General features: G+C 39.4%; 2 protein-coding genes across 6 annotated transcripts in view; one reads left to right on the top strand and one right to left on the bottom strand.

Moving 5' to 3' along the window:
• Positions 1 to 14029, top strand: part of LOC142373457 (NACHT, LRR and PYD domains-containing protein 14-like) — a 337305-nt gene that overhangs the window by 144084 nt on the left and 179192 nt on the right. The gene's annotated exons all lie outside the window — the stretch shown is intronic.
• Positions 596 to 12295, bottom strand: LOC142374469 (ribonuclease inhibitor-like). Its single transcript, XM_075458198.1, has 3 exons — positions 12249 to 12295; positions 10170 to 10346; positions 596 to 794 (listed from the first exon to the last, which is right to left on the bottom strand). Exons 1-3 carry the CDS (start codon positions 12293 to 12295, stop codon positions 596 to 598), a joined length of 423 nt encoding a protein of 140 aa, XP_075314313.1.

Genomic DNA, 14029 nt, shown 5'->3' with positions numbered 1-14029 from the left:
AAAGAATAAAAAGGAACTTGGTGGTTTGGTGGTAGCTTGGCATTCTCTCTGTGTGGCCTATAAACTTGGCGTTGTTATAAATTTGGAGTTATTGTAAAAACCCTTTTTGCTGCAGGACTTTTCTACTTTTAGCTAATTTATCATTTAGATAAATTAAGTGGAGCAAAAAGGTCCAAACTGAAAATGATTTACTTTAAATTATTAGTGGGAGAAGCTTTTTGGCTGGATTTTGTCATCATGAATGAATCTGACTGAAGATAACTGCTGCTGTGATGAAAGCTGTTTTCTAACCAAGTCAAAGATTGTTCATTTCCAACAGTGTTGGAGGGGAGTTTATTAGTATCAGCTGAATAATGGGCTTTTGGAGTTTTGCTGCTCCAAACTGTTGTTATTGTTTCAGCCAGAAGTATTCACTAACTCTGGAGCTCTAGAAGCATCAGCCAGTGATTCTAGATTTGTTTCTCTCTGACAGATTCACTGTGTTTTCTTATTATTTAATAAATCATCATGTCATCAACTAAACCCCTGAAGAAGAAAACAGACTTTACCATGAAGACCAGCACAACTTTCACATCATATTAATCTGAACAAACAACTAAAACATGGTGTCTGACCTCAGAGTCTTCAGTCCACAGTGTGGACTCTGCAGAAAGCTGCTCAGCTCCTTCACTGCAGAGTCTATGATGTTTCTGTTCCCGCCCAGGTCCAGTTCTGTCAGATGGGAGGAGGGGTTGGACTTCAGAGCTGAGCCCACAGAAGCACAGCTGATCTCTGACAACCTGCAGCCCCTCAATCTGAATAAAGAATAAAACATGTGAGCTGAAGCCAACAGGATGCAGGTTAAAACAGTCCAACAGAACAAGAGAAAAAGAGCTCTCATTAATATTAATGACAACATGCTGCTGCTTCAATAAAGACGGAGTGACTTCAGCTCTTAAACTCTGCCAGCTCCACCAGTGGCTCCATCCATACAAACTCATGTTGTGCAGCCAAATGATTCAAGTTTCAAAGAAAACAAACATGTCAGGAGCAATTTGGGAGCAAATGGGAACAAACTGATAGAAATAAAGATCAAATTAACTGTTTTATTGAATGTTAAAGGCACAAAAACATGGTGTAGTGATGTATTTTTTCATTTTTTATTTAACCTTTCTTTAACCAGGAAATGGTCTCATTGAGTTACAATAACTCTTCTGCCTGGCCAAGAAGGCGGCTTAAAAAAGTTACATTACAATAAAACACAAGAGACAAGACAAAACCACTACTACATCACATCTAAACAGAAGTAAACATATTAAAAACTGAGTCTGCACAGACACTAAAAAACAGACAGCGAACAAGGAATGAAATTAAAAACCATTGCAGTGGTCAGTTAATGATCATTTTAAAAGGTCTTTAAAATAATTTATGGATGGAAGAACTTCAAGATTTAGAGTAGCTTGAAGTTCATTCCAAGCTTTTGGTGCATAGGATGAAAAGGATGTTTTCCCAAATTCAGTTCTTGTAAATGGAATATATAAACACTATTTTGAAAAGAAAACAAATTAAAAATGTATAAAGGTAGTTTACCCATTAGGGCTTTAGCAATAAAAGTCAGCGCATGGATTTTTCTTCAGATGGAGAGAGAAGACCATTGTACAATTTCATAAAGAGTGCAGTGGTGAGACCTGGCTGTAGCACCTGTGATGAAACATAAGGCTGAGTGATACAACACATCCAGTTTTTAAGAAAGAATAACCTGGAGTGCATATACAGTATATCCCCATAATCAAGCACTGACAGCAATGTGCTCTGAACTAACCTTTTCCTTGCAGCATAAGGAAAGCACTTCCTCATTCTAAAGAAAAAACCCAACTTTGGTCTAAGTTTCTTACAGAGGCTCTCAATATGGACACCGAGAGACATCTTATCATCCAACCAGATTCCTAAATACTTGTAAGACAATACTCTTTCTATTTCAGTGCCATCTAGTGTTGACACACCAATGTTAGGTGAAGAGCGTGATTGTGTAAAAGACATAATTTTTGTTTTTTTAGCATTCAGTACCAACTTTAACTCAATAAGAAATGTTTGTACATGATTAAAAGCAGACTGCAATTGTGTAAATGCAGCATTCACTGATGAAGCCGTGGTGTACAAAATAGTGTCGTCTGCATAAAGATGCACTTTTGCTTCCTTCAGGTCCCTACCCAAGTCATTTATATAAATAGAAAATAAAATCGGGCCCAAAACCGACCCTTGTTGGACCCCCATTCTGACTTCTAATGATGTTGAGGTATAGTTATCAATAACAGTACACTGTGTTCTACCACTGAGGTAGCTTGAAAACCAGCTTAATACAGTCCCACTAAAACCTATATTTTGTAATCGCTTCAAAAGAAGATCATGGTCCACCGTATCAAACGCTTTAGAAAGATCAATGAATATTGCAGCACAGGACTTCTTTTTATCCAAGGCATTTAAAATATCATTTGTGACTACAGTTACAGCTGTGACTGTGCTATGGCCTTGTCAGAAGCCAGACTGCATTGGGTTTAAAATGGAGTTCTCGGTTAGAAATTGTTTAAGTTGCTCATTTATAAGAGATTCAAAGAGTTTGGCCAGCACTGATAATCTAGAGATTGGGCGATAGTTGTCCAAAATATAAGGGTCTCCATTTTTCAAAAGTGGGAGGACAAAAGCAGACTTCCAAGATTTAGGAATAGAACCACTGTATAAACTAACATTGAAAATGGAGGCAATAGGGTCAGCAATCAAGTTCGCAGCAGTCTTAAGGAAGTAAGGCTCGATCTGGTCAAGGCCAGCAGACTTTTTACAGTCTAGTCCTCGCAAAGCCCTCTGAACTTCATAGGCAGAAACAGAACGGAAATTAAAACTATTTAGAGAATTATTTGGATCTGGAACAGTCGTTATACTTCTAGTAAAATTGGTTGGGAGAGTTGACTGAGTGGCAATTCCAGCACTAATAAAGTGCATGTTAAAAGTATCTACTATATTTTGTTTATCCCTAATTTCTCCCTGGCTAGTTACAATATATTCAGGGATAGTGGGAGGTGGCACATCACCTGATGATGATTTAATTGCTTTCCAGAATTTCTTAGGGTCATTGAGATTTTCTTTTATTAGATTAAGGTAATGTTAATTGTTTGTACTTTTTTATTAATCTTGTAAATTTATTTCTCAATACCCTGTAGTTCAACCAGCATGCATCACTATTATGTATTTTTGCTTTTACCCATGCCTCATTTCGTTCTCTAATGGCAGTCGCAATACAATCATTAAACCAGGGATTGTCCCTGCCCCTCACTCTATATCTTCTAAAAGGGGCGTGTTTATCAATGATGGCTAAGAAAGTTTTCTTAAAATAACCCCAGGCTATTTCAACATCATCCATAAAACAAACTGAGTTCAAATCACTATGGAAAATATCATGAAGAAATGCTTGTTCATTAAAACGCTTAAGATTTCGTTTTAAAACAAACCGCGGCTTGGTCTTAACCATTTTACAAGTCCTGATGCACGCAACCATACAGTGATCACTGACGTCATTACAGAAAACACCAGCCTCAGAATACTTGTGTGGAGCATTGGTCAGGATGACGTCAAGTAACGTAGATTTGTCCATACAATTTCGATTGAGGCGTGTAGGTGACTCAATAAGCTGGGTCAAATATAGTGCATCACATATGTCTTAGCAGTGTTGCCATAGTTACTTTGAAACAGTAATCCGACTACTGACTACTGATTACTTCTTTAAAAAGTAACTTAGTTAAGTTACTGACTACTTGCTTTCAAAAGTAACTAAGTTAGATTACTTTTAGTTACTTTCAGCAGAGGCTGATCTCCCGCCCCTATAACATGAAAATGACTACCAGTTCTGCCAATACTCACTTTATTGACATTTTTTTCACCGGAACATCAACAATGACACTGGCATTTGCAAACTTTTTCTTGAAATAGGCTTACATGTTTTTAAAATTAAAAAAAAAAAAACAAGACAGTCTTTCTTGACTTTACTTAAAATATAAAAAAAACCTCTTACGTAAAAAAGTAATACATATTGAACATCCCTTGAACATGTAGTTGTCTAACATTAGAGCAGCAAGAAGTGGTTTTATGAAACAAAAACAGTATAAAAAAAATCTAAATACAGTGGAAACCGCTTATAGTGATCACGTTGGTCCAGAGCCAATTTGAACACTATAAGCGGTTGATTACTAAAACCGAATTTGTATTACAGTACAGGTATTTCACTTGTTTTTTATGGAGAATATCATCTAAATGCCATTTGTATCGTTTTTCAATGAGAAAAACTAAATAAAACGGATAGCTTCAGCATTTACTGAATTTTATTATCATGCAAGTTTAATTACAGTACTGCGCAGTGCGCAGACATACTGTAGGCTAACTCAAATACAGTGCGTAACTTATTCTCTGCTGTGCCGCTGGTGCATTTTTTTTCTTACAAGTCAGAAAATAAAGTTTGAATTCAATCCGCCTTTCAGCACCCCTGCTCGGATCTATGCTCCTCCGTGCCGGTGTTCTGTCGATTTGTGCTACTTGGTGTGAAAACGAAACTTAGAAAATCGGCTTGGCGCATGCGCAAAACCACAAAGTAGCAATTCTCGACAAGTAGGAGAAATCGAATGAATACCGGCCTCCCATCTTACAAGAACCAGCCTGGAGCTTCCAGCGGTCACACGCGCATTCAATCCGCTCTCTAGCACCCATCCTCGGACACATGCTCCTCCATGACTTCCTTTTTCCAGCCATGATTCGCGCGCTTGCTGCCCGGTGTCAACTCGTTACGTTAGCTAGCGAGGCAGAAGCAGACGTCCAGAAAGGAATCAAGGGAGTAAAAAATAAAATAGCTACACATAGTTTTAAAATTATTTTTGCACATGTTTACTTTCATAAAATGGCCAAAAATGAACACTATAAGCGGATTTCTTGATCACTATAAACGAATTATTTAAACAGCATTTGTATAGAAATGATTCCGTCCCAAGCCTTTTGATCCATATAAGCGGTTGATTACTATATCCGTGACCACTATAAGCGGTTTCCACTGTACTCTTTCTTCACTTCATTTAACTGAAATACTTATTACAAATTAAATGCTTTTTTGACTTCATTAAATCTAACTTAAATACTTCTTATAAAAAATAAAGTAGCGTTTCTTGACTCAATTTAACATAAACACTTCTTTAAAAAAAAAAATACAATAGACATTCTTGACTCCATGCATTTAACTCTGATTGCATCTATCCATATGAATTACGATAACACTTAAGTTACATTGAACATATTAATGAACCTGTAGTTGTCCCGCATTAGAGCAGCAAGGAGTGGTTTTACAAAACATGAGTCATTCACTCGCAGCGATGCAGACAAACGGACGGTCATAACACGTAACCTGCTGATAATTATGGGCCCAAGCCAGTATGACAGTCAAGTTTTTGACCGAAAAATGTCACGTTTATCCACCCGTTGACCAATAAAAGTTTAAACAAACCTTATTGATCGTCAGACCCGTCGCTTTGCAGAAATGTTTGTATGCTAGTCGCCTACAACTGCAGCTGTTACTGGATTACCCAAAGCTACACCTGACGAAGTATACATAGATAAACATCCGTACACTCATTCAGATATCATAGAAGATGTAATACAGTACAAAGACGTTAACAAGTCATCTTTGAGTCATCAATTGCGACCAGGTAAGATAAACAGCTAGCTAGCCCTCTCCATAGCACTGCCTGAAACGTTATATGTTATAAAGTTAGCACGAATAGCTAAACCTATCAACTATCGTCTGTGACAGGCACTGATGAAAACTGTGGCTTAGATTGGTGTATTTATTTAAAATGATTAGGGAAAGTGAGTAAAATGTAACAAATGATATCGCTGGTGTTTAACATTTTAGTGGGACAGATCAGTTTTACTGGGTAGGTAGATGTAAAATAACGAGTGACTTCAGGCGAACCCCGCTCCTGTCGCGGACACTGATATAACTCATAAGAAAACGAAATTGTCCCAAATTATTTCAATACAAATGTATGGTTGTAATAATCGTGAATATATGTTGACAAAAGCCAAATATATGTTCCCCTGAAATGCAGAAATAGTAACGCACGATGTTTTAGATAAGTAACTTCAATCTGACTACTAGTTTTGAAATAGTAGTTGCTGTAATTGACCAAACCCTGTATAGTCAATTGCCGGAGGCTGATTAATGGATAGTTAGGACGTGTGCTTATGCACTCGAAAGTAACCAGACGGAGAGTTCGGTTGATAAAAGTAAAAAGACGTGTGGGTTTATTTCCCCTTCAAACATAACGGCAAATAACTCATAACAAACTCAAACAAAATTCTCTCCACGACCACTTACAGTTTCGAGTTACACAGAGACACAGTCGAAAACTGTTTGCTTCCTGTCAGCCCCTACAGGTGTTAGTTCACTAAGGGTATTTAAATGATTCCCCGTTCACAATGGGTGAGAGTCCCTCTAGTGGCATGGAGGTGAATTACAGCAACACAAAATAATGCAAAAGGAAAAAATGGCTCTTACACACCCACCCCTAATTGAGTCTGCAAGAGCAATTACAAAATCTAATGAGCCATAAACACCAAAGTGAAAACAAAAAAGAAATAAAAAAAAGGGAATAACCAATTACTCAGTAGCTTCATTGAGCAAACATATTTTGGTTATGGGTCGTTCAATGATATTGGACTTGGTTTGCAAACGAGCCACACGTACTAGACCACTCTTGTCAGGGAATGTTTCAGTGATTCTTTATCCTCCTTGGTTCACTGTTGCCTTCTGATTCGTCACTCCGGGCAATGTTCTTTTTCTTTTTGTGCTTTTCTGATTTAGACTTCTTCCTTTTCTTACTTGATCTCCTTTTATCCTTATGGTGGGACCCATTTTTCAACCTTTTCCTCTTTGATGAGGATCTGTCCCTTTCTTTCCGTTTTGAGGAGTTTTTTCTATGCGCAGGCGCATCTGGGCTGCGAAATCTTCGGTCCAGCTTTCGCGATTCCGCGTTCATCTTAACGGTTTGCCATTCGACCCAAACAGTTTCTTCTTTCTCCGGTTTTGCATCATCAAACTTGATTTTCTGATCATCTGGATGTGATGTTTTTTTAACCCCTTTTTTGATCTTTTTGCCTTTCTTTTCCAACATCTTCCGACCTTTGTCTTCACTGATCTCCTCATGGACAGAAGGTGGTGCATCGTGTCGTTGGTAAACACCCTCATTACCCACTGTTTGTCGTCGGGACTCTGCTCGGTCCTTGTATTTGGAGTTCTTTGTGGCTTTGGCCTCCTCGCTGCTTTGCAGGCCATATTTGGCCTTCATCTGCTTTAGCTCTTTCCGTCTCATTTCCTCCTGTTCATCAGCAGCTTGCTCATTGAAATCGTGATTGTACTGACTAATTAGCAGTTCTTCAATTCTATCAATTGCGACTCTGTTGACATGAACTGGAGGACGATCAGCTTTGCAGTCGCTGGTACCCTTTAATGGCCCATTTATCACCCACCCCAATAGGGTCCTGATCGCGTAGGGTCCATCCTCGCCTTCACGACTATTAATTACCTCCCACGGTTCCATAAGCTTGGAGGCATTTGTGCCAATCAACAGGACGACTCCAGCGTTTAGATGGTGAATTTTCACGGTCTCCAGGTATGGCCATTTTCTTAGCTCCCTTTTGCTAATGATGTTGGCTGTAGAGACGGGCATTTCTTCCTGAGTACACACTTTGGAAAGAGGATAGAAGTGGTCATCTGAAAAGGCAGATATCTCCAGATTGTCAACAACAGCGCTTTCCACCACATTGGAATTGCCTAATGTGCAGATGTGAAGCTTTAGTTTTCGCCCTTCCATATTCAGCTTCTCAATGAGGTTCCTGGTGCAGAAAGTTCCTCTACTTCCTGGGTCTAGGAAGGCATGGGTTTCAATGACTTTGTTACCCTTGGAGCACTTCACCTTTACAGGCAGAATGGGCAGAATTCCGTTGCAGTGGCCAGCCCCTGTAAGACCACAGGCGGATGATGTAAAACAGCTGTCAGATGTCTTTGACTGCTCAGAATTCTTTTGCTCGCCACCCGTCTGAGCCACTCTTTGTTTGTCTCCGATGTGTAATACAGTAGGGTGCGTTCTATTACATTTTTTGCAAGTGATGCGCCTGGCGCAGTTTTTGCTCAGATGACCTGTGCACAAACAACTGAAGCACAAGCCTTTTTCTTTCAAATAATCCAGTTTCTCCCTATGCAGCTTTCTTCCCAGCTTAAAACATTGATCCAAAGCATGACCGCTAATGTTGCAATACATGCAGGAAATAGAATCAGTGTTAGTGAATATGACTTGGTCATCATCATCTCGTGTGCTGGGTCCATCCTGAATGACCACCTGTGTGGCAAAGCTGTTGTGTCCCAGGTAGGGTTTAACTGATGACTTGGTTGGATTGGTTGTCCCTTTAACAGCAGGTGGGCCATCCTGTATGTTACCAAAGACTGGATCTGAGGTGATTCTTACCTGACGCTCAATGAAATTCACAATATCGGAGAATTGTGCTCTTCGACTAGTTTTCTCCAGTATGTCACATGCCTTAGTTCTCCACTTATCTCTGAGTTTATACGGAAGTTTCTGACTCAGGATCTTGATGTTAGCTGGCATGTTAAGCTCCTCCAAGTACTGAAGGTCAGCCATGGCATTGGAACACTCCCGTAAGAAAAGTCCGTAAGCCTTGAGCGCTTCAGGGTCCTCAGCTTTAATGATCGGCCACTCAATGACCTTCCCCATATATGCTGCAGTGATTTTGAATTCATTTCCAAAATGCTCCTTGAGCAGCTTCTTTGCTACTGCAAACCCTGTGTCAGCAGGCATGTGAAGGCAGCTGCGTACCATTTCCTTGGCTGCCCCCTAATGAATTGCTCAAGGTAGTATAAGCAGTCTCCTTTAAATGTTGTTTTGGCTTCCACACAGTGTTCAAAGGCTCTGATAAAGGTATTAAATTGCAGAGGATCTCCATCATAAATGGGCATTTCCCTGCGTGGTAGCTGTTGCGCACTTTGCATATGAACAAGGAGAGTCGTTATGTCGTTGGAGCAAATGGTAGAGACCTGGGGCTTGATTTTTAAAGTTTTCAATAAAGCTTTGTACAGCAAATATGTATCTATATCATTAGAATTTGAGAGTTATGCAGAAAAAACAACATGAATAAGCTAGATGCCTTCAATGTGAACACCTGAGGTGTTGAAACACTTAGTAATCTTCAGTTATAAACTGCCTCCATCTGGTGATACTAAATTCAGTTTGAAAGGAAATATGACAGCATTTTAAATGAATAAAGATCATTCTTTTCCCTGTTCTCTGTCCTCACCTCACACTCCTCTGGCCCACCCGTCTCTGCTCCTCCCTCTTAGGGTCATTGATGATAATGGGGAGAGAGTTACACCAGCTTTTGTGTCTTTAGAGTCAGTTACTTTGTATGAAAATACGTTGCACACTTACAGTTGTCTTCTTTTAAGACAAAAAAAGAAGGAATTATGCGATCGATAAATTTGTGCGCACGCCTGTGGAACACGGAAGCTGACAAAAGTAAGTACGCTGTTTTTAAAATCTCAAAATGTATAATTTCTGTGCTAGCTAATGGTATGGTTAGCCCCTGGGTTGAATTGTATTGATACTGACACCACGGCCAATTCGGTAAAAAGTATTTTGATACACGTTAAGAGTCTCAGGAAAGGTTAAAAGCTTGCCCGATAGAGCCCGCTTTCATGGAAATCAGCGCAATTGGACAACTTTGCGCAGTGGGCATGAAAATTTCTCGCGTTTTTCCCTTTGGCCAACTTTCCTTGGTCTCCAACAGATGGGATATGTTTGTAAAAATGCCGGAATTCTCCTTTAATGGGCCTTTAGAGTATTGCTGCTCCAAACTGTTGTTATTGTTTCAGCCAGAAATATTCACTAACTCTGGAGCTCTAGAAGCATCAGCCAGTGATTCTAGATTTGTTTCTGTCTGACACATTCACTGTGTTTTCTTATTATTTAATAAATCATCATTTCATCAACTAAACCCCTGAAGAAGAAAACAGACTTTACCATGAAGACCAGCACAACTTTCACATCATATTAATCTGAACAAACAACTAAAACATGGTGTCTGACCTCAGAGTCTTCAGTCCACAGTGTGGACTCTGCAGAAAGCTGCTCAGCTCCTTCACTGCAGAGTCACTGATGTTGTTATTACTCAGGTCCAGTTCTGTCAGATGGGAGGAGGGGTTGGACTTCAGAGCTGAGACCAGAGAAGCACAGCTGATCTCTGACAACCTGCAGCCCCACAATCTGAATAAAGAATAAAACATGTGAGCTGAAGCCAACAGGATGCAGGTTAAAACAGTCCAACAGAACAAGTGAAAAAGAGCTCTCATTAATATTAATGACAACATGCTGCTGCTTCAATAAAGACGGAGTGACTTCAGCTCTTAAACTCTGCCAGCTCCACCAGTGGCTCCATCCATACAAACTCATGTTGTGCAGCCAAATGATTCAAGTTTCAAAGAAAACAAACATGTCAGGAGCAATTTGGGAGCAAATGGGAACAAACTGATAGAAATAAAGATCAAATTAACTGTTTTATTGAATGTTAAAGGCACAAAAACATGGTGTAGTGATGTTTAATATAATCATGTCATCAAACTTCTTTAAAGAGTCGACAGCAGCAGAACTTGTTACTGTGACTTGTTGTGTTTGAATATTTCAGTCAGTCCAAACATTACAGAGCCTTAGAAAAGTGTTGGAAGCATCCAGAGGTGGACTGATTGATCAGTTTGGCTGATTAATGGATGTCACGTCCATGGACTCATGTGTTAAGTTTTATGTTTTAGGTGTTCAGTTCATGTCCAGGTTTTGAGTTTCAGTCTTCTCATTTGTTTTTCCCCCTCACTCTGGTCATTGGTTCATTCACTGCACCCGTTAGTCATTGTCACCAGCTGTACTCACTCTCCAATCACTCCCAGCCCTCTATTTAGTCTCTTGTCTCCCCTGTCTGTTTGTCGGATCTTTGTGTGTATTCGTCACCGGCCCTGCATGCCATGCCACAACCTGTTCAGTCCTGGGCTAAGTATTTATTTGTTCCATTGTTATTTTTGCCTTGATTAAATCAACCTTTCTTCTGAAGTCTGCATCCGTGTCCTTCCCTAAACCGCACCCTGACAAATGGATGCTGATGGACACTTTGACTAACTATCAGAATCAGTGCAGTTTGAGGCTGATGGTTGGGAGACCTCCTCCATCTCCAGCAGGAAGCTACAAAGCTGAAGTCAAGGAGGAGTCAGAGTGTTCAGTTCAGTGTTTCCATTCAGTCTTTAAACATCACAGCTTCCATCAGAGTCACATGATTTAGAAGCAGACACAAACACAGCACACAGCAGCTCAGCTTAGAGACTCATCTTCAGGAAATCCAAACACTGGACTAATGAGCAGATCAGTACAGATGCTCGCTACCAAAGCTGTTTCTACATGGAGTTTAACTGGGCCCAAATATTACTTTTTCCATCAGTTGAGACTGAAAGTCAAGTCTTATTCTGTAAAAAGAAATTTCATTCAAAGTTAAAACAGATGATTTTACTTTGATGTTATTTGATTGTAGATTATTTGATGCATTTTTCATTTCAAATCTGATTTTATGTGTTTTTTCGTGTTTGAATTTTTTTTCCTTCAGTTTCAGATTTTAACTTTCAGATTTTTCTAATTTTCAAAATTGAAATTTAGGAAACAAAATGACATTTTATAGATTTGACATAGAAATGATACTATATTTACAGGCAGGGAACTGAGCCCAGAGTCTCCTGTTCACAGTGTGGACTCCCAACACTCATGCTGCTTGATGTGTGTGCTGAGAGTTAACGCGGGCTGGCTTTTAACAATGAACAACTTGTTTAACCCCTTGTGTTCGTCTCCATTTTATGTTCACGAGCCGGGCCGTGACAGTGAACATTACAGACTATGGGTTAATGGTGTTATTGGGAAAAAAAGGTGATCACTTGTTACTTCTGGGCTCTCCTCTATGGAGGACTGAAACAGCCATAATCTGAAATATATACAAAATATATAAATAGTTTGATAAATTAGTTTGTAAGATGATAAATTCAAGTAAAATAATAAGAAAAATCAGAATTTGTGCCTAAACAAAGATAAAGAATGTCATTTGTTGGTTTAATTGTGTTAATGTTGTTATTTATTTACTTTGTGACCAGGGTCGTAGCCAGGATTTTGGAATAGGCGAGGTCCATGATGCACGTGCATAGCGCGCGCCGAAATTTTTACTATATATATATATATATATATATATATATATATATATATATATATTTTAAATGATATAGTTTTTAATATAGAGCCTACATTTATGTATATGTACAATATATATTTATATTTTTTAATGTATTTATTAAATTACAGGTCACACAAGAGTTGTATTGTTTAAATGTCTTTTAATTGCAAATGGTGTCTTGAAGTTGACATAGGCTAGAAGTTACTTTTGTGGTGTGGTCTTAATGTTGCCTACTGCTGTTGTGGTGTGGTGCAGCCTACTGCTATCTTTCACACACGTATCTGACTTCATGTCGGCTGAACATTCTTATCCTCGCGTCGCACGCGCGCTTTGTGTTATTTTTTTCTGTCTTAGTTCTGCACACGTAAACGCAAAAAGCCGAAAGTCTATCAACGTATTGAAGTGTATGGACCCACAGGCAAAATGGAGGAACAGGCCTTACTGAGTTCATTTGAGTACACAGCTACGTAAGTTCATCAAGTGCATAATTGTTGCGCGCGCCTTCGTGCAAGACACAGGGATACACTGAAAAATAAAACACTTAACATGACCAAATAAGGTAGATTTGATAGGAGACATCCTTAAAGTCAGACCATATCTCTTGGCTTTACGCCTGGACAAGTGGCCTTGAACAGCCTTTAAAACGTAGGGACTTTCTCTCCAGGGGAGAGGGTTTTCCATTTTGGCGAATTGACACAGACTCTCCCAGAAGATGCATCTTTTCTGTAATTGAGACGGACCTGTAGGAGAAATAAAGATTTCTTTGTTCGACTACGTCCGTGTCAGCAGACTTTCTTCATCACTCATTTCTACACCGGCTCGGCGACCTTCTCTCAAATTTACTACAGTATATCATAGGCCTTCCAATTTACAATCAAATTACCTTTCACGGATAGTCTATGCTTTTACATGAGCCTATGTTTTTAATGTTCATATTTTATGCAGCTGATGGTGTCAGTCGGTCTTTTTTTTTTCTCCACTAATCAAATGACGGCTTCTTAAAAACAGTGACTTATCAAATTGCTTCACAAAGTTGTCAAAGAAGACATCATAGCCTACTCATAACTCATTGGCTACTGTTTTAAAACTGTTGGCTTTTTTGCGCCCAAGTGCTGCGCTGCGCAGGCTTAGGCCCCATCACACGTAGCCGGGTATCTGCTAAAACGAATATATTTTTCTATGTTTGGACCTGTCATCCACATGAAAACGCATAAAAACGCATCGTAAACGAATGTTTTTTAAAAACTCCGGGCAAAGTGAAGATTTTTGAAAACTCCGTTTATGCAGCTGCGTGTAGACAGAGATAACCGGAGTTTTGCATTTTCGAACGTCACAATATGCGCCAAAAAAACAACAAATCTGCTTTAAAGTCTAAAGTGCGACCTTTGTTTACTGAAGAAGCATGGATGCCTTGAGAACTGTGGTGGTTATTATTGTGCAGGCGCTGTTTACTGCCTTGATTTTACACGCCCAAGTCGTACTCCCAGAGGAATGGCGTGACAATTTCGCATGTCCCGGTCCTCACTCCTGTCGCTGTTGTAATTATTACGTCGTCATATCGAGGGGCAGTCCACTGTCATGCGATCACCTGTCAGTGTGCTCAAAAAAGTTGCGTGCACACTTTATTATTAAGCTGACGAGGGCAGATTGCGCAAAACAGCAAATGCATTTGGGTTGTCAAGACAGGTGAAAA

This window comes from Odontesthes bonariensis, chromosome 23 (assembly GCF_027942865.1).
Source record: "Odontesthes bonariensis isolate fOdoBon6 chromosome 23, fOdoBon6.hap1, whole genome shotgun sequence".
NCBI lineage: Eukaryota > Metazoa > Chordata > Actinopteri > Atheriniformes > Atherinopsidae > Odontesthes > Odontesthes bonariensis.
Note: the sequence above shows the minus strand (reverse complement) of the source record. Positions and strands in the feature narration are given on the sequence as shown.

Bases quoted from the DNA above. Each gene is read 5' to 3' on its own strand.
- LOC142374469 (XM_075458198.1), bottom strand. From the start codon at position 12,295: ATGGACCTCGCCTATTCCAAAATCCTGGCTACGACCCTGGTCACAAA. The intron at 10,347-12,248 runs GTAAATAAATAA...TTCTTTATTCAG, and splicing joins GCTACGACCCTGGTCACAAA to ATTGTGGGGCTGCAGGTTGT. The intron at 795-10,169 runs GTCAGACACCAT...TTCTTTATTCAG, and splicing joins TGTGGACTGAAGACTCTGAG to ATTGAGGGGCTGCAGGTTGT.